Source organism: Netta rufina (assembly GCF_964035555.1).
Source record: "Netta rufina genome assembly, chromosome: 6".
Taxonomy (NCBI): Eukaryota; Metazoa; Chordata; class Aves; order Anseriformes; family Anatidae; genus Netta; species Netta rufina.
In genome coordinates this window covers 14888053-14907421 of record NC_140129.1, presented here as the reverse complement: position 1 = coordinate 14907421, position 19369 = coordinate 14888053, and the positions used below count along the sequence as shown (strand labels likewise).

Below are 19369 nucleotides of genomic sequence, written 5' to 3'. Positions count from 1 at the left end.
ACTCTTAATCCTGGTAAAATAAAGCAAGTGCAGATATGTTTAAAGTTAGGTGTGAAAATGATTAATGTTACTTCTGAGATTGGCACTGCAGCTTTTAAATCATTTGAGTGCTTTGGTTAACTTACGTTTCACTTAACATTTTAAAGATTCATAGCAGAACTTAGTCTCCTACATCAGTAGTAGGGTTATTGTAGATTTATATAAAGAATTTTTCAATATCCTTCCCATGCATTGAGAAAGAACCCTTTTAATCTCTATAAAGAAATGGAGATTTATTTTATTTTATTTTATTTTATTTTATTTTTTTTAAGTATTTTGTAGTAACAAAATTCTCCAAATTATTCATTAGGTTTTAACTTGGGTCAGCTTCAAATATCCAAAGAAGTGGTAAATGATGTTGTTCTCCCCAAATGGGCCCACTCTCCAGAAGACTTCATTTGTAAACATAGGAAGGCTCTGGTAAGATGATGGTTATGCATCTGAAATAATGATAAAGAAAGTATATCTACACATTGTCACTGTGGCTCAAATATAAAATACTTGGACTACGTTTGAACTGGAGTTGGTGTTGAATTTGATGCTACAAGTATCACTAGAATTTTCACTTTAAAGTCCTGTTCATGTAAATAAAATGCTTGAAAGGAAGGAAAAAAATAAAGCCTGAGGATGCTAATGATTTGGGAGTTTGCTGCCTGAGGAGATAAAATGCAGAATTAGGTGTTTTTGGGTGACAGGGCTTTGACATCTTAGATGTGCTGCTTTGCTGTATTAAAGTTCCATCTTACATGGCAGTTAGTGCACTTAATGCATATATATATTCTAATGCTTCTGCTCTATATGTTAGTATATACCTAGTTTGTAAATACTCTTAGTTTAGGAATTAAATCTTTTTCACAGAAAATAGTAAATACTTCAAGAAGGGAGCAGACTTTTCACATTACAAGAGTGTTTTTTTCTTCCAGGAATCTGAGTATGTTTCTGCTCATCTTCATGAATGGATAGATTTGATTTTTGGCTACAAGCAGAGGGGACCAGCTGCAGTGGAAGCACTCAATGTGTTCTATTATTGTACTTATGAAGGTACAAAGCAGTATGCTTTTCTGTCATTGTCATCAGAATTGTGGGGTTTCAGTATAAGCTACAGAGGACTTGATTTGTGATCATGCCACATAGTAGCATATGGTAAAGCAAGAGAATTATGGCTGAAATGTGGCAGCATAACTTATAATTTGTTATCAGACACCTAGAATATTTGATGCTTTGATCAGAAGTTGTGAACCTAAAATGTTAATAAAGGTTTTAAAAGAGGGGACTATTTCAAGTGCTTGTGTTTTGTTTCTAAATGTGATGGGGACTTTTTGTTGTTGTTGTTAGCTCTTCGTTCGCTTGACTAAAAACATTTGTGTGAAGGGGTTTCTCATGGATTGGGGTCAAGGAAAAATGTATAAATAAATAATAAATATGTTGAAGACGCAGTCTATTAATACCAAAATTGAGTTTTGGGTGACTTTTGTGTGCAGTGTACTGCATACATGAAGTATATTAAATCCATGTGGCAAGACAAAGCCCTGCAACTCTTGCACTGGCAGATATACTTAGAACTCCACATGCAGAGTAGACTTTTCAGATTATATTTTATGTGGAGGCATTGTTTGGAGGCTTTCTTGGGGGAAAGGCTGAGAATGCTGCAATTAATTTGTTTTGTTACATTTGTTTGCCATGTCTTTGCTCAATATATTGTTTAGTTTATGTTTCTTTTTTTCTACCCTTCATCTTTCGTGTTGTGATCCAGGGGCTGTGGATTTGGATGCTTTAACAGACGAAAAAGAAAGGAAAGCTTTAGAAGGAATGATAAACAATTTTGGGCAAACTCCCTGTCAGCTGTTAAAGGTAATGCTGTTTGTTCCTTCTCAGTCAGATCTTTGAGGTTAAATCCAACTGAATTACAAAGGACTTGTAAAAGATAATGGTTTGTAATTTTAAGAAAGTTAAGTCTTTGCCACATCAACATGTATAAGGGTCACATTGACGGAAATTTAGCATAGCATTTTCACAGAAATTAGTATTCTTTCAGGAAGTGAATTAGGTGCTTAAGAGTCTGTTTTCCTGTTGATTGTCAATAAGATTCTGAGTACCATGTATGACTTGAAGAATTGGTAGATTTCTCTAATTTGATTGTCTAATTTGATACTCCTTCAAATGTCTTCTAGGAGCCCCATCCTCAAAGGCTGTCGGCAGAAGAGGTAGTGCAAAAACTAACTAGAAGTGATACCTCTACTCTGAATCTCTTCCAGCACCTCACTGAACTGAAGTCATTCTTCATAGAGGTAGACACATTATTCAAGATTGTCTAAAGTCTAATCTGAAACTTGTGATCTACTTGAAACAAAAAGCAGTAACCTAGATGAAAACAAACTTACTTCCTGTTTGAAGGAAATATTTTTAAATACAATTTTTGTCTGCCTTTTTAGTTAGCTTTGTAAAAGTTGATATATTTGTGTCTGCTGGCACCTTGTTTAAGTATTGAGTTAGCCAGCACTCCATGAAAACTAAGAACAACACTGGTGATATCTGGAGGCTCACTGAGTTTGGTAGCTAAATTCACTGATTTGGGACAGAGCCAGGGTTTAAGCTCTGGTATTTGTTATGCTCTATACCTGTATGAACTGAGCATGTGTATCATGTCCAAGAGTACGTTATGGGTCTGGTATTGATTCCAGAGGCTTTGGGTCTTACTCTTTACAGGTTCTGTATTTGTCCCTCAGCTCTTGTTTATAATTAGACCAAAATCATGTCATTTCTCTTAGGGAATCAGTGATGGTGTCCCCATTGTCAAAGCTGTTGTCCCCAGGAATCAGTCACGTTCCTTTATGTCCCAGGGAAGCCCAGAGATCTTGGTGAGTTACACGTGTTAATATTAAACTTGGAGACTGACAGCAGTCAAAACAAATAGGTGCATTTTTTTATATAAAGTTTTTTTTTTTTTTCATACAAAGTTTGTAGAGAAATACTTTCTGTTCCTGTTGAAATGTGTTCCTTTACCTATGATGAACATCAGCTATCAGTTAAAACTTGGTCTTCTGGAGAAGTCAGACAGATTTGTTGAATGGCATTTAAGTGTTTATGAGACATGAGAGTAAGTAGTGGTGAGGTGTATTGTAAGTTGTCTACCTGATCCACTTCCATAATAGCAATCAATCTCCTAATGTAAAGCAGTCCGGCTTTAAAACAACAGGGTTAGTTATTAATGACACCATTACATTTATCATTATTTTCCAATCCATATCTTAAACTGTGCCGTGTCTGGCATGTGCACACTCCAAAGGCTTATACTGTTCCTAAAATTAAACTTCACACTGCCTAATACAGGCTCTGATACTATGGCATATGTCCAAATGATGAAAGGAGGGTAGTGTTGGCATATTTATGTCTATATGCATGGTCTGCATAATGGCCCCTGTGTTTTTTAGGAAATAATACTTTCTGACGTTCATATTTTGTAGGTCAAATTCATTGTCCTGGCTTCATGTAGTATGTTTGTCGCTTGGAATCTGAAAACATCTAAAATTCTCATTGTATTTATTCTAAATATATGATGAAAATAATCTTGAATATTTCAACTTCTTCCTTGCTTTCTCAGAAACAGAGCTGTAGTACAATTTTTTTTTTAAACTACCTATTTTAATATGTTAACTATTACTGGTGACTATTTCAAAGAGAAGAAAAAACTTAAATGATAGAATCGTAATTAAATGTATGGGGTTGGAGGGCATTGGTTGGTTGTTTTTGTCTTTTTCTTCTTACAAATCAGCTTTCTTTGACCTGTCTACAACATGCAGTATTTTTACTTGGTAATAAGTACCACATGTGGATTATAATCTTTGCAAAGGAAAGTAGATTTGCTTTTTTGATCCTTCCTTGTTGAAGCTACTTATCTGAGCTGGACTTTGTTTTAATGTGCAAGGGTGTGGGGTGTTCCTTTTTTTTTTCTTAGTGGTGAACTCTCAAGAAGTCTGTGCTTTTTTGTTTTTTGTTTTTTTTTTCCTGATGTAAGCTCCAATATCAGAAAATAAGTCTCTGGGTTTCACCGATTTTAATTCTGAAACTTTTTCAGGTAACAGCAAGTCTGAATTGCATTATTGGAACCCATGGTTGGCTACCTTATGATAAAAACATCTCCAACTATTTTACATTCATCAGAGATACCACAGTGACAAATCCCAAGTAAGCAAATGGTGGCGATAGGTACAGATGAATGCATCTGTGGTAACAAAATACAGTAATTGTCTGATAATCAATGGACTATACTGTTTTCATTGGCCAAGTTTTCAGCTAAGAATATATCTTCTAATGTTCAACAATACTAATGTTCGAGTAAAAAGTCCTCTAAGTAGCATTTCAGGGTTCTCAATTCTTAGAGCTATTTCTAATTCTATTTTTTCTAGTTACCATATCATAAAAACTCATCTTGAAATCTGAGATGAATATTCTTTGCACATTCTTAAACTGTAGTGAAAGCACGGCACTTTTGTATTTGATTTTTGAGAAAATTCTTTTTTTCTTTAATATTCCAATATTTGCTAGGGACATGAGTTATCTGTACAGAATTAAATGACTGAAAAGATGTAAGGTGAAATCTGGTTTCCACTGATGGCAGTGACAGTTTTGCCATGGATATCGGGGGGCAAAATTTCACCTTTATTTATGTATAACTTCTTCTAAAGATAGAACTTATTACTTTTGAAGGATATAAGAGGTGCAAGATAACTTGATTTGAACTGAGTTTAATTTCAACTGCTCATCATTTGCCTACAGAACACAGCGCACCATGAGTGGTCCTTTTGCACCTGGGCTGGAGATCACCTCTAAGTTGTTTGCAGTATCGCATGATGCAAAACTCCTCTTTAGTGGAGGACACTGGGACAATAGCATCAGAGTGACATCTCTTACAAAAGGAAAGCTGATCGGACAGCACATCAGGCACATGGGTTAGTACCTCTAAAGTGAAATAAAAGGTTTTATGTTGGAAAATAGGAGATTTTTTTTCTCAGAAGGAGTAGTCAGGCATTGGAACAGGTTGCCCAGGGAGGTGATGGAGTCACTGTCCCTGAGGGTGTTTAAGGAAAGGTTGGATGTGTTGCGTAGGGACGTGGTTTAGTGAGTAATAATGGTGGTACGGGGACGGTTGGACCAGGTGTTCTTTGAGGTCTTTTCCAACCTTAATGTTTCTACGATTCTATGTATTGCACCGTGACTCTTGTCCTTCTTGATCAAATTATACTCAGTGCACCTGGGCTGGTAGGCAAGGTGGTCATAAAAGAATGGCAATGTAACAACAGAGGAATACTTAAACTGTAATTATACACATATATTTGAGTATGGCTTTTTAGTAATTGTAGTGATGGTTTAATATAGTTTCAAAATAAGACTTCCTTTTTTAGGTAACAAACATGTTTAAATCATGCTGGTACATCTGGTTGTGTAATGGTGTCATTGGTTGATACAATCTCATCAGTCCTTATTGCAGCAGAATGCTTCATGCTGGCTGTAAAAGAGGATACATTGTTGACATCTTGTGTGCTTTTTGTCAAATTGTGGAGAAATTAGTCTTAAACTATATCAACTTCTTGTTATCCTTTCTTTGTCTAGATATTGTGACCTGCTTGGCAATAGATTACTGTGGAATCCATTTAATTTCAGGCTCCAGAGATACTACCTGTATCATATGGCAAATAGTTCAGCAGGTATGTTGTTTAGGCATACTCTGAGAAGCTGTTTCTGCATGCTTCTTTTGTTTCATTGTTTTGCTGTGATGGTTTATTGATTTCCTTTCTGCCAGCTTTGCAGGGAAAAATAGCCCATAAAACCTGATTAACTTAGTAATTTTGTTAGTCCCATTATCTTCTATGTTTGAAATATTTACTACATACATGAGTTACTATATAGCTAAAGTACAGTAACGCTGATCGTTCTTTGAGGTTACTTTGCTCTATTTAAAGGCACTATCAAAGATTTCACAGGTTATTTTCAGGATAGGCTAATATCATCCCTATTGTACAGACAGAAGAATGGGAGAACAGAAACACTGCTTGAGACTACAGGAATTAGAACAAAGGCTAAAGCAATGCTTATAGTTAGGGATTTTTACATTTCTAGGCTGCTGTTAACTATAATAGTTGCATTTTAACATTGTATTTTCTCTGTGGGAAGTACTGATGCATGGTAACCAGGAGTTAGCAAAGATATCACTAATATGTTATATGAATTTACATAGGCATTTTAGAATTCTTTGATATTGTTTTCACCCTGTGAAAGAGGTTGTGTGATGCATGTGTGTGCTTACACTCGGTGTGAGGTATCTCCATTGTTATGCATTTTAAAAGTTCATTTCTGCTGCTTCATGCAAGTACAAATAGCATTAATTGCAGAATGGGCCTGTTACATGTTATGGACAGGACATTTGGTCATGTCACCCTGTTCTTACCACTGAACCTAAAGTTAGCACATTAAACCATATGTGGTACATAACTGTGTTTAGTGGATGCATGCTGTGAAAAGTTAGCTGTCTTTTATGATGAGAGTATTTATAGTTTTTTTCAAGACATATTCTGTACTTTGTACAAAATAGTGCATCATCAAAAAGGCAAGACCTAAGTGCTTAAAACAGATTTTTTTTTTTTTTTTTCTCAAGACAGAATAAGTGTTAGAAACTTCATAGTTTATCTTTTCAGAGTGAGTTGAATGATGAGTCCTTCTCTGGAGATGATTACCGTTTAGAATTGTTTTGCTTTAGTATTTTTAATTACTTTTTTATTTAGTGGATATATGTGATGTTTTATGTATTGTAAATTCTTCTCATGAGAGTTTTATCTTGGTCTTTACAAAGTGACAGTAATGTTCTGCAGACTGCAACTTCTGTTCTACTTCTCTGCCCTGTATTGTCTCTTCTTTCCCAGCTCTTTAATCTGACACTTGTTCTGCATTTCCTGTATGCTTCAGGATTTCAGGACTTGGTTGGCAGATTTCTAACACACAAACTAGACTGGAGAGTTCTCTGCAGAACTCCTTTTCTGTAAGCACAGATCTTGCCTCAGAACTGGTCTGAGAATGTCTTTATATGCTGAGAGTATGCTTACTGGAACAAAAGTATTAAATTGTTTTGACATCCTGCAGTCATGTGAGCAGTTAGCTTACTATTTTTAATGGGCATTATTGCAAGATTTCTATTTTATATCATACTAGCAGCAGTCACTTAGAAGTATTATTTACTTGCTTTTCCCCTAGAAAATAGAACAGTTACTTTCATTTTTAAGCAAAAAAATAGCTAATCTCAAGGAATATGAAACCTATGAAGGCAGTGCTTAATTCTGTGGTAAGCTGTAAGAATTGAATAAGCCCAGACACATGGACAAAGAAAAAATAGGTGGATGGACAAATGACTCCTGTTAGGACTGCTTGCTGTGGTAGTTGCACACACAGTCATCTGAATAGCTAGAAAGAAATCAACTAAGTAATTCTGTCGTTCACATCCACATAGTACCTGTATGTGCATTCATTCCTTGATTTCAGTAAATAAGACTGCTGACATAAAAGAATAAATTGAAATTGGAATGGGTGAGTTGTGCTTTTGGTTTTGGCCTATGTCAAATATACATATCGCACAACTAATGCTGAAGATACCAGAAACTTATTTTTGTTTGTCCTTCAGCTGCAAGAGAATGTGTCATTGCACTTTTTGTTACTCTCAGGGAGGAGTGCCTGTCGGCCTGGCACCTAAGCCATTACAGATCCTTTATGGGCACACTGATGAAGTTACGAGTGTTGGCATCAGCACTGAACTGGACATGGCAGTGTCAGGATCCAAGGTAAGAATTTTAATACTTTTCCCTTCTTTGCCATTTCTTCGATAAAATGGTAGAGCACGTTTGAAGAATAATACCAAAAATGTGACTATTTCACATTGTTTTTTCTTCAGCCTTGCACATCAAGAACATATGTGCCATCTCCCTTGCTGCCTACTTAAATCAATCTGTCTCAAACAGTGCTCTACACAGCATAGGCCTCAGCTACCCATGTTGTGCTAGTTTGTACAGATGAGCTTTTAAGTGTATGGACTTATTTGGAGAACTTAACCTTCTCACAGAAACAATTCTGTGACAGCTCCTTCCCTGCTTGCTTAACCTTGAAGGCTCTTTGCAGCTTACTCAAGCTCTGCATTTCTGTACTGCACTGTCAGGCTTCTGAACTCTGTAATGCACATAATGCCCAGTCATAAATGTGGCCTCTAAAACGGCTGATTTGTTGTCTATCCTGCCCCCTTGCTCTGTTTGCATTTGTTTTTACATATGCCTATAGTACATGGCCTTGAGGGGGAAGGATTCCTCATGCAGGGTTCCTAAAGCTCAGAAGTCCTAATCTCCAGTTAAGATTTTAAGTACTTTAAAAATAATTCATTTCTATTTAAATACTCATTGTATCTGTTACGGTAACTTACTTCAGAGGTTGTTGCCAAAAACTTACCTAAATTTGGTCTCTGCAGGATGGGACAGTTATTATGCGCACTATTCGGAAAGGTCAATACATGAGAACTTTGCGACCACCTTGTGAGAGTTCCCTCCTGCTGACTGTTCCCAATCTGGCTGTGTCCTGGGAAGGCCATATAGTTGTTCACACCAGCATAGAAGGAAAGACCACTCTTAAGGTACTTAGCTTCATGGAATACCTCTGTTTCTTTTGCTGAAGGTTTTAATCATAAATGTGCATGATTTTACCCTCATTATTTCCTTAAAAAATGAGGCTTTTTTGATCATGACATGTTGTTTGTTTGTTTGTTTGTTTGTTTTAAGTTTTGCTAGCCAATTTTAGTGTAATTTGATGATACAGTAAATCACAGACATACTGTGCTCCTGTATGTTTCACAAGAATCTCCAAACACCTGCAAGGCAGATGCCCAGGCATGCACTAATTAATCATCCTGTGAGAGCTGTTTTGAAATGCAAAACTAGGAGTTTTGCAAGTTCCACTACTCACAAAAACAGAGGTTCATAAGGGGAGAAGTAAGTTGTAGATGCAAGATGCTCAGGGACTACACCAACGTTTCTTAGTTTTGGATTGGAGAGACACCTATAAGGTTTGCTATATAGCTTACTCTGTCTATTGAGTGGCTGTGTAGTTGTTCTAAGTGTAGAACTGTTATGATTTCTGTGAGAATGGGAATTTTCCTGTAAGACAAATTTATTGGATATAGGTATGCTAGCTGCATTGGGAAGACTGGGGAGAGATGAAACACCAAGGTGTTGCCAGGCTGGAAGAACTTCAGAAGGTCATGTTAGCCGTGTCTTCAATCCATCAAGAATTTGTTGCCTTGTCCAAGAAGTGCTTCCAGCTGTAGTTTGACAAAATAAACTTGTTTCCTTCTGCTTTTCAATTCAGGGTGAGGTGAGGGGGCTGAAGATAAGAGGGCTTTTTCCTTCTTCCTTAACAAAAAAACACCAGAAGACAAAAACACCTGTCCATTAAGTCCATGGATGTTTCCAGAAAATTTCGAATTGATTACATTGATAGGTAGGATGTTGTTATGTTACCTCAAGAGGTAATGAAAAGTAACTTCAAAACTTTCCATACAGGACCAGGTATACGTACATGTAAGACATGGGCTCAGTTCTCATATCACTCAACAAGCAAGCTGTTGTCAGCGATATTATCTGTAGGTTACTGTCCAAGTCAACTCTTATCAGTGAACTAAATATACAGATAATAAATTTTTAAGCCAACCAGTCCTCTGTGATATATTTATTTTTGATTTATTCAGGATAAGAATGCATTACATCTCTATTCTGTCAATGGAAAGCATCTGAGTTCTGAGACTCTGAAGGAAGAAGTGTCAGATATGTGTGTGACGGGAGAGTATATTGTGATGGGCAGCTTACAGGGATTTCTTTCCATACGGGATCTCTACAGGTAATGTGCAACCAATGAATTGATTGAGATGCAAATAGAGAGGTTCATTTAGAAATGGCTGTTGTAATATTGATTCTGCTTGGTGCTATAGGTGGTAGCAATTGCTTTTTTTCTGTGTTCCTGAAGAGGAAAAAAACAACAACAAAAAACACCTAAGGGGAACTAAGGTGGGAGAATGAAAAATGAGAAGTTGTACCAGTCTACTTTCCTCCCACACATATATCCCAACCGTAGACCTGTTGCTGACAAAACTTAGAAAGAGCTGTGTCTAATGCAGGCAACTTGTGGTTGTCCCCGTGTCTGGTTAGTCATTGGGAGCTCAGCAACAACTTGGTATCATGATCAAACCTTGTATAGTTCTGCACTGCTCTGTAGAGCTCCATTGGTTCTCAGAATGGGGAGTGATCTTTGTCACTTAGGCAGTTGTAGGACTAATGTTACTGATCTTCCAGTCAGAGTCTCTTAATTTTCTGACTTAACCTGCTGTGTCCCTTCTTATTATTGAAGCTGTATTCTGAGGTATGATTTGAGCTTTCTGTAAAAGTTCATAATAATCAGAATTGCAAACTGGATCTTTGAGAAACTCTTTTATAGCACGTCCTATGATCTGTGATCTCAACTGCAATGTGATTCTTTTCAATATGAAAAAAACATGCATAATGTACTTTGTCTCTTGTTCATTTCAGCCTGAATCTGAGCATCTCCCCATTAGCCATGCGACTGCCAATTCATTGCATTTCTGTCACTAAAGAGTATAGCCACATCCTTGTTGGCTTGGAGGATGGCAAGTTGATTATCGTTGGTGTTGGCAAGCCAGCAGAGGTAAAACCCACCATCAAGAACTTTTTCTACCGAACAGTGGGAAGTTCACTTATTTCTGCTTTCCAGCTGAGCAAGAGGTCTCCTCTATGGCAGGGTAAATTTAAGAGCAAGTTTCAGTTTTCAGTGGGAAAGAAATAACTTTTGAGACTGCTGTACTGAAATTTCTTATAAAGAATCAAAGATATATAGGGATCGCAGATGGGAAGCTCAGCTGGACTAACTTGCAGACTTTATCACTGACATCTGAATAAGCAAAATCTTAGTAGCTATTCTCTTCTGTATGTGATAGTGTTGTCAGCCACTTTCTGATGAAACAATTTCCAGAAGAAAAATGGAAACTAAAGAGAGCAAGCTTATTTTATTTTTTTTATGGTTTCCATCAGATGTCCTTTAATATGCATTGACTGACATTGGGGAAAACAAATTACTTGCTGTTAAGAGTGTCTAATTGTAATGCGTAAAGAATTACTTGTGTAGGTTCCCCATATGCTCTGTGCTCCATATGGTGAATATAAACTTGTTGGTACTGCATATGCAATATCAAATACAGAGCATCCATCTGTCAAATAGCTATGCCCATTTTTTCTTGTGCAAAACACAGGTTTTGCTCTAAGTACTTCTTGTCATAACTTTCAAAGTGCTTTAGTTAACTTAAACTTGCCTCTCTTTATAACTTGATTTCCATTGTGCTGCAGTGTATTTACTTGAAATTGTGGTAACCACTCTTGCATGACCTTTAGTACATGCCAGAAGAGTTTGTCCCAATTTTATAGTTGGGTTGTAAAAACAGAGCAGCTTTACTTATCAGTGTTTGAAAATGTTTTAGATAGGAGATATGCTGTTCAATATTTTAAAAAGGCTTCATGGAATGGTAGTCTAATCTTGGTTGCAGCAAGTAGGGAGGGGAAGTTTCCACTGCCTTCCAGCTGGACAGTTTTTTCCTACTGTAGAGTTGATAAAGAGCTGCTTATGATGTTGTTAAACATATGTTTGTAACAACAGCTTTAAAGTCACTTTCACTTCTGTTTCCTAATCCATAGAAAATATCTTTTGTAGGCTGAAATGTATGTATTTCATTAGACTGAAGGCTTTCAGCTCTCTCCTCTTCAGTTCTTAATCACATTTTTCTAACTGTGAAGAAGGTTTTGTTTCAAGGTCTGGATTCCTTTTGTGAATGTAGAGGTTTTCCAACAACTTTTTTTCCAGGATTTTCTGTTTATAACTCAGATGATCTGCAAGCTTAATATCCATGTAAATAGATTATATATATATTTATATACACACACACATATATGAGGAACAAAATTATGTCACAGATTTTCTAGTTTTCTATAATGGCATCAACCAATATACTTGCAAAGTGTGTGTGGGGGGGGGGGGGAGGGGTATTTATTTATTTATTTGTAGTTAGGAATTAGAAGAATTTTATCCTTATACAGAAAACACTTTAGTTTTGACTATTGATGGTGATACTGATCCATAGGGTTAAAAGGAAATAGCTTGTTTATTGTGCACAAAGTGAAATGCTGCTTGGTGTTAAGATTGGCCTTTAGTCTTTCTGCATCAACAGACAGCAGCCACTATGAAGTAAAGTATAATAAATGTTTTTGTGTTTTTAACAATCTCTTAGCTGTTTGGGATGTTGCAAAAGCCTGTGGGATTATCACCTGTAAGCAGCACTGTGCCTTTTCTACAACCTTGCTGCTGTGATGATACGGTTTTTAAGCAAGTTTAGCCATAGTACTAACTGTTGGGAATGGTTCTCAAGCTTGTACTGTTAAGGCATGCATCTTGTTTATTAAATTGCAAGGCATTTCATAACCTAATCAGCTGCCAGGTTAATTGCTACTAGCCAATCATAAGTTCTATACTTAATAAGTGAATTAAATGTTTCTTATAAATTGTTGTCAGATGGCAGATTCACCAGGTGCTGGATTTGATGGCTTCTGGTTGCTTGTTATCTATGTTTACTTACGGGATATTCAGTATGAATTATTTCTGGTTTAAATTTTACTCTGAGCACTTCACCCAGGATCTTTGGAAGCTGGTGTAAATTTGAAACCAGGAGATATCCTTTGTTTTTTCCTTCCTTCAATCTGTCATAACTGTCCTGTGATACTCCATCACTTGAAAGAAATATTCAAGGATCAGTTTTGGTGATCTTTTCCTTTTAAATTCTAGCAATTTTCTGTTTGAATTCTCTAAAATAAAGTGTCCTTTCTGCTAATTTGATTCATTTTTTTTGACATTAACCTCTTTTTTTTTCTTTCTTCCAATCAAAATATCTAAACTCAACACTGTTTCTAGGGTGTTAAAAGTTGGCTAAGTATTGAATATGCATTACTAGGCAATATCCCTTTAGCAGTTCGAAGTCAAAGACAACAGGGATTAGTGTTTTGTCTGTTGTTTGTTGTTGTTTGTTTTTTTTTGTCAGTCCCAAGAATCATTCCTAAGTGTAAACTTTTGGTTTGTTTTTTAATGACTTTTGTTAGTGTAATTTTGTTTATGCAGTACATTGTAATGTCTGCATTTCACCAAAATCAGTGTCTGAAGTTCCTTTTTAATTTATCCACCTTATCCCTTCCCCTTCCTTTTGTTTCTCTGAATTACTTTTAAACAGATGCGCTCAGGTCAGCTTTCCCGAAAGCTGTGGGGATCAAGCAAACGGCTCAGCCAGATTTCATCAGGAGAGACTGAATATAACACTCAAGATTCCAAGTGATTGCTGCTTCTACCTTCTCTCATGGATGCCAGAAACATATTTAATCTTTTGGTCACTTTAAATGTATATCTCAGCTTTCAGGGGCTTGACTGTTAACAGTCTGTTGAAGACAAACTTACGGTAGAGGTTTAGTAATAAGCGTATGTACCCATGCAAGTTAGCTTGCTTGCACATTTTTCCTTAACCGTGTTGATTTGGTCACAACAAAATCCCTCTCTAAACAGCTGCTAAAACAGTGTTTCAGGAAAACAAAAAACCTAAACACACAAACCAAAAACACCAGACCTCCAAACCCAAGCTTGCTAATTGAACTTAAGATAAGTACCATTTGATTTAAAGATGAATAGGGCCAGATGCTCCTTGATCACAGGAAAGATATTTGGCATTGCTTTCACAGCACTGTAATTCCCCAGCAGTCAGTCTAAAATTGTCTGTTGCAGTGGTATGATTCAAAACTGGGATAGCTGACAATTATGACCTTTTCAGTATGTTTTTTAGACCAATGAACAACTCACTGTGATTTGTTCCTGTAAATGCCTATTGCTATCTTCCTTTATGTAGTTCCAGTTTTAGGCTGTTCTGCAAGGAACATCTGTGTTGCACTACTTGATTATCAGAAATTCTTTAAAGTACAGACGTGAATAACTTCAAAGAAGTTGAAGGTGGTGAAGGAGCAGAAGGAGGTAGGAAATACTTGCTGCTGAAAATTATTTATATTAAGTAGACTAAGATGCACACTAAGAAATCCCATAATATAGTTACTATCTTGAAGAAATAACAGGAAAAATCACATATCCCTGTTGGTCAAAGATCTATCCTCTTCATTAGTAAGGCAACAAATTTTCGCTGCAAAATCATTTAAACAACACTGCAGAACAACTTAATGAAAAAGCACCTGTTTGTTTCTTGGCTTGGTATTCACCAAACCAGTTGTTATCCATATTTTTATTTCTGTAAAACAAGCAGGAAAACAGATGATGTATCCGTTTTCAAGATGTGTTTAATAACTGGGGGAAGAAAATATCAGATCCTTACATGCTCTATACACAACAAAATGGTTACGGATTTGTTGCTGTATTTTGGAAAAGCCATTACTGAATGTTTTTTTGTTATGTAATATATGATGTAGAAGGGATTGTGTTTTCCTGTCATTCTGGCGTTTTTATAATATTAGTGATTTAAGTTATAAACCTTATACTGCTGGAAAAGCCTGGTGCTGAGGGAAAAACATGATTTTTTTGACCGGTGTGCAAAGGTATGTGTGCATGTGTGTATATGTGTCTATGTATATATATGTATATACATGTATGTTTGTCTGTTAAAAAGAGAAGATATTCCCCTTGCATCTTTTATCGTAAGGAGAGTATAAATATAAGGCAGAGCTCTAATTTGATTGCTAGCTAGTATATTCCCTTTTGGCTACCCGTCTCTTCCCTCTGCCATCACTTTTTTGTGTTATTTTTATTTATTTATGGATGTGAATGTGTTGTACCTCCTGTAAAGGTTATCAGGTATTCCCTGTGACTAGGGACCTGTTGAACTACCTGAGAACTCCATTATGTATAATCTCATTTCATTAAATTTTGGCATAATATTTATTATCTTTATAGAAATAAAGTTAATCCTTGCCCCGTGGAAAAAGATAATCTTTAAAAGTCCAATTAGTTTCAAGAAAACTGTTTACTCTTCCTCCTCTTAATGACTGATTGTGTGCTCTGTAAAGAAAGTTGTGTTGTTTTTTCTTTTGTAAATGAAATAGTAAATCAGCCTTGTGAACAAGTGGGTCTATCCATAGTTGCAATATTCAAACTGATCACTGTGACAGACTGGATTGTCTGATTGTCAGGAGAAAATCAGAATAATTTCCCTGAGTTGCTTGCCAAGAGAGCATTACATTTCCAAAAGCGAAGTGAAATACTGTTTTTAATCACTTGCCTATCCAATGAGAATACTAAGGATACTCTGGAAGTATTAAATGTGTATATGAGAATGTGAAGTATGTTTGTCCATTATGATTTCATGAAGAAGGGATTTCAGGGGAGCTCTTTTGAGAGTAGTTCCTAAGAATTGCAGCTTTGAATGTAAGAATCTTCTGTGTTGTGGGAAGTTGAAAAAAGAAGCACATCATTTGGGGCATTGCAGTGACGTTTTTTGTAAGTACACATACATGTTCTGCTTAAATGCATATATGAGATTAAGTGTATGCTTGCAGGGGAAGGGAGTGGAGATTTTGGTTTAGGTTAGCAGAATCAAGTGGAAAAAAGTATCGAGATATGTACTCACCAAACCCTACAAAAGACCTTTGTCACTTGCACAGAAGATCACATAAAGGTTTGAAATCATCCTCTGTTTTAGACAAGTTTATACAAGAGATGGATTAATTTTTTTTAGTAATTTAATATTCAGGAATACTGAATACATGGTGTCAGCTAAAGTAAAATATATAGTTGAAATAATTGAGGATGAGAGGATTTGTAGTGAACAGTTTTGACATTTGAGTGCTGTCATTTCAGTGCATCATGAGCATTGGGTGATCTTCGCAAATATGTGGGACAGGCTGAAATGTAGACAGTTTCAGGGCTGTCAGGCTTGAGAACAGTTTGTGCTCTGCACAAAGTAGCAGCAGAATGAGGATGGGGAGAGATGAACTCTGAGCTACTTCATGCTCTATGCAGAATGGCAACATACACTATTACCTTTTCATCTTTTATATGGTCCTTGAGGATGAGGGGTATATACCATCACAGTGTTTTTGGAACGACTCCAAAGGTTTGAAGGTCTGCACTTTGCCTTTATTTAAAACCAGCTTTAAATAAAAGATATAGGTGGTAAGTGTGAGCATTAGCTGGTATTTTGTTTCTGTTTGAACTTAGTTTTATGTCTTTTTCAAGTAGAAAATCATTTTTCTAATCAGCTGTTAAGGTTGACTGAATTGCAATCTATTATGTATTAGTGAACTGATCTCTTACTTTTGATTCCTTCAAGTTAAGTGAAGCTTTGGATCCCACCATGTTGCTTTTCATGTAGAAAAATGCGTACTTGTGAAGTAAGATTATCCTCTGTTTTTGAACTAATATTTATTTAAGTGTTAAAAAGTAAAGCTGTGAGATGAAACAATTCTGAATAGGAATTCAGAATAAACATAGTTGTTCATAACACTAGATTTGTCAAGACCTTCTTGGTGGTACTTTTCTTGCATTTAATTTTTGGAACAACTTTAATGATATTTATCAAAGCTAAATATATACTTATCTCTGAAGCTGAGTAAGGAAGCATCTGTGTAACTATATATATATATATGCATATATATATATATATATATATACACACACATGTATTGAAAACTTTCTTTTGATGCTTGTGTATAGTCTAGATCAAGCAGCTAGCAGTATTGATTAAATTTTCCATAGAACTTAAAAGTGTATACCAAAGGATGATACTTAGAATACATCTCTCCCTTATTTCAAGAAAAACGTTTAATTTTCACAATTTACTTGTAACTGTTGATAGTATTTTTAATTGTCTTTTATATCTATAGTGAAGAATCTCATCTGTGCAGTTTTTATACTATACCAGCATTCAGAAAGTGAAATGTTTGCAGTTCAAGGTAGCATCTAACTTATGCGGATTATACCATATTAATATACTTGTTATCTAATACTAAATCATAGGATATCTAGAAACCATGTCTTCTATCACCTGTGTACTTTACCAACACCAGCACAAAATAATAATCCCAATCTTAAACTACATTTCTCCTGCATATAAATATGTATCCTAATGTGAACCTAAGGCCTAATCTAATACATATTGTGAGATTAAAACACTATAAAGGGTTATATTTAATTTGGTGGGAATTTAAGTATTCAGTGCTTTCTTGAATGGGCTTTTCATGCCTTTTGGTTTAAAACCTATGGAGTTTTCAGATGTAAACGTGACACTTTGGTAGAAGTCAGTTGCTTGTGAAAGTTCTGCTGAGAATGGACTTAAGCTGTGCAAGTATATATACTCTCTGATCTAGTTACCAGCATATATTAGCAAAACCTTCAGGAAGTATTATAGATGGGAGAAGTGGATAGTTCTCAAATGAGATATGCCACATAGTGCTACACTTCTGCAGACCTTTTTTCATTCATCTTGCTGAACTTGAACCTTGTTTTTGCAGTCAGTCATATTTGGTGCTGTAATAAATCAGTAACAGCACAGCAACTATAACGAAGTTAATGAAAAGGCAACCCATCAACAGATTGTATTAACTTGCATTGCTTTAAAATTGTGCACATTTATTTGGCTAAGACTGTGCAGGTCCAGGCAGTAACACAAGACATACTTCCACCTTCTAGGAGCAGAAAGTTTTTGTGCAGTCGTATGGATGTGAGTTCATCGTATTACCAACATCAGACTCCAGTGATTGGAAGATATCTTCCTTTCTATCTCAAGGAATCAAATTCTCCTTGTTATTACTAATAGCTCTTGGAGGCACATACTTTTAAAGAAAGCCAGGGTTTCATGAAAAGCTACTGCAGTTTATAAAAAATGGTAGAATATTATTGTCCCCTTCTTCACTACTATAGTCATCAGATGCCTGAGTGGCAGTTCAGCATGATCTGCACAGGTTTACTTTTCAGTCAAGTGCTATTATTCATCTTATTGCAGTCTGGAGCACCCCATAGGTGAGGAACTGCTTGTGGTGCTTATTCAAAGATACCCTTTGTTCAGTTTTAATTCACTTTTTTTGCAGTGCATCTGTAGAAGAAAACTCATGTTTTTCTTTTAGTTACTGTTTACCTAAAGGGCCCAAATAGAATAAGCATTTCAGTTTTCTTCAGGAGAGAATTCCTTCAGTTGTGTGTGCTTTCTATTTTTGTCTTCTGGACTTGGGAAATTTGGAAGGTATTTCCAGAGCTTAGGTCTGTGACTAGATTCTGTGCAGACACAATGTCTTGACTTACGTTTTATCCCAGAAGCATGATCATCAGTAGAGATTATAGTTTAATGCTGCTAAGGTGTCTTGAATTTGAAATATAAAACATCCAGCCATATGTATCATATATCTAAGTGAAGTTAGAGGCCACTTGTGTATTTAATTTCCTATCTAATCTGTATTTCCTCTTGAGGGAGCCATATTTTTTGCCTTGAGGAAATGTTTAAAATAAATTTAATCATGTATCTGGTAGTACTGCTTTAATCATATATAGCTTTGAGCTATTACTTAAAGCCATGAGGAAAAAAAATCAAGGCAAACTTGATAAGTTCTGATTCAACCCCTAGCTTATGCAGGAGCATCTTAATATAAAATTAGAGAAACACTGCTTGTAAGACTTACCTCCCTTTGGTCAGTCTTTTGTTGGAAGTTGTGCTGCTACTTAGTTTGCGTGATGAAATTTGGTAAGCAAGACACTTCAACATGTCTCAGCATTTTTTTTTTTAATTACTAAAGCTAATGGGGCAGTGCAAATAGAGTCCTTCCTTACAGCAACAGTTAATCGTATCTTCTGATTCTTACACCTTGTGCAATTATGTGATTACAAATGGATTTTTGAATGCCAAAAAATGCCTTTTTAAGAATTAAATGTTAGGTCTGAGGAGTGTTGAAAATATCTGCTTTCAAAAATATGCCTTCGGGCCCTGTAACAAACTTGCTGTCAGTCTTCTGTGCAATATCTCCCTTCTGGGTGCTTTAAGTGTATACTGTATGTCTTATTTCGGTTTGATCAGTATGTTTTGAGAGTGTGTATATTGGCTAATGATGGATTTTTTTTCTGTACAGCATGGTGGAAGATGTTTTAAAATTTTGCACTTTTCTAGGATTTGCAAGTTTGTAACCTAACAATTTTTAACATGCACACTTTTGTACATGATCAG

The 19369-nt window shown here is 35.9% G+C and overlaps 1 protein-coding gene across 1 annotated transcript in view; it reads left to right on the top strand.

The window, feature by feature from the left end:
- Positions 1 to 19324, top strand: part of NBEAL1 (neurobeachin like 1) — an 84197-nt gene extending 64873 nt beyond the window's left edge. The window contains exons 43-55 of the mRNA XM_084289310.1: positions 350 to 459; positions 963 to 1080; positions 1793 to 1890; positions 2211 to 2327; positions 2808 to 2897; positions 4115 to 4224; positions 4816 to 4988; positions 5650 to 5744; positions 7749 to 7865; positions 8540 to 8701; positions 9812 to 9960; positions 10647 to 10782; positions 13403 to 19324. Of these exons, the coding sequence (XP_084145436.1) occupies positions 350 to 459; positions 963 to 1080; positions 1793 to 1890; positions 2211 to 2327; positions 2808 to 2897; positions 4115 to 4224; positions 4816 to 4988; positions 5650 to 5744; positions 7749 to 7865; positions 8540 to 8701; positions 9812 to 9960; positions 10647 to 10782; positions 13403 to 13504 (1577 nt within the window). The 3' untranslated portion in view covers positions 13505 to 19324. The remainder of the gene's footprint in view (positions 1 to 349; positions 460 to 962; positions 1081 to 1792; positions 1891 to 2210; positions 2328 to 2807; positions 2898 to 4114; positions 4225 to 4815; positions 4989 to 5649; positions 5745 to 7748; positions 7866 to 8539; positions 8702 to 9811; positions 9961 to 10646; positions 10783 to 13402) is intronic.
- The last annotated feature ends 45 nt before the right edge of the window (positions 19325 to 19369 follow it).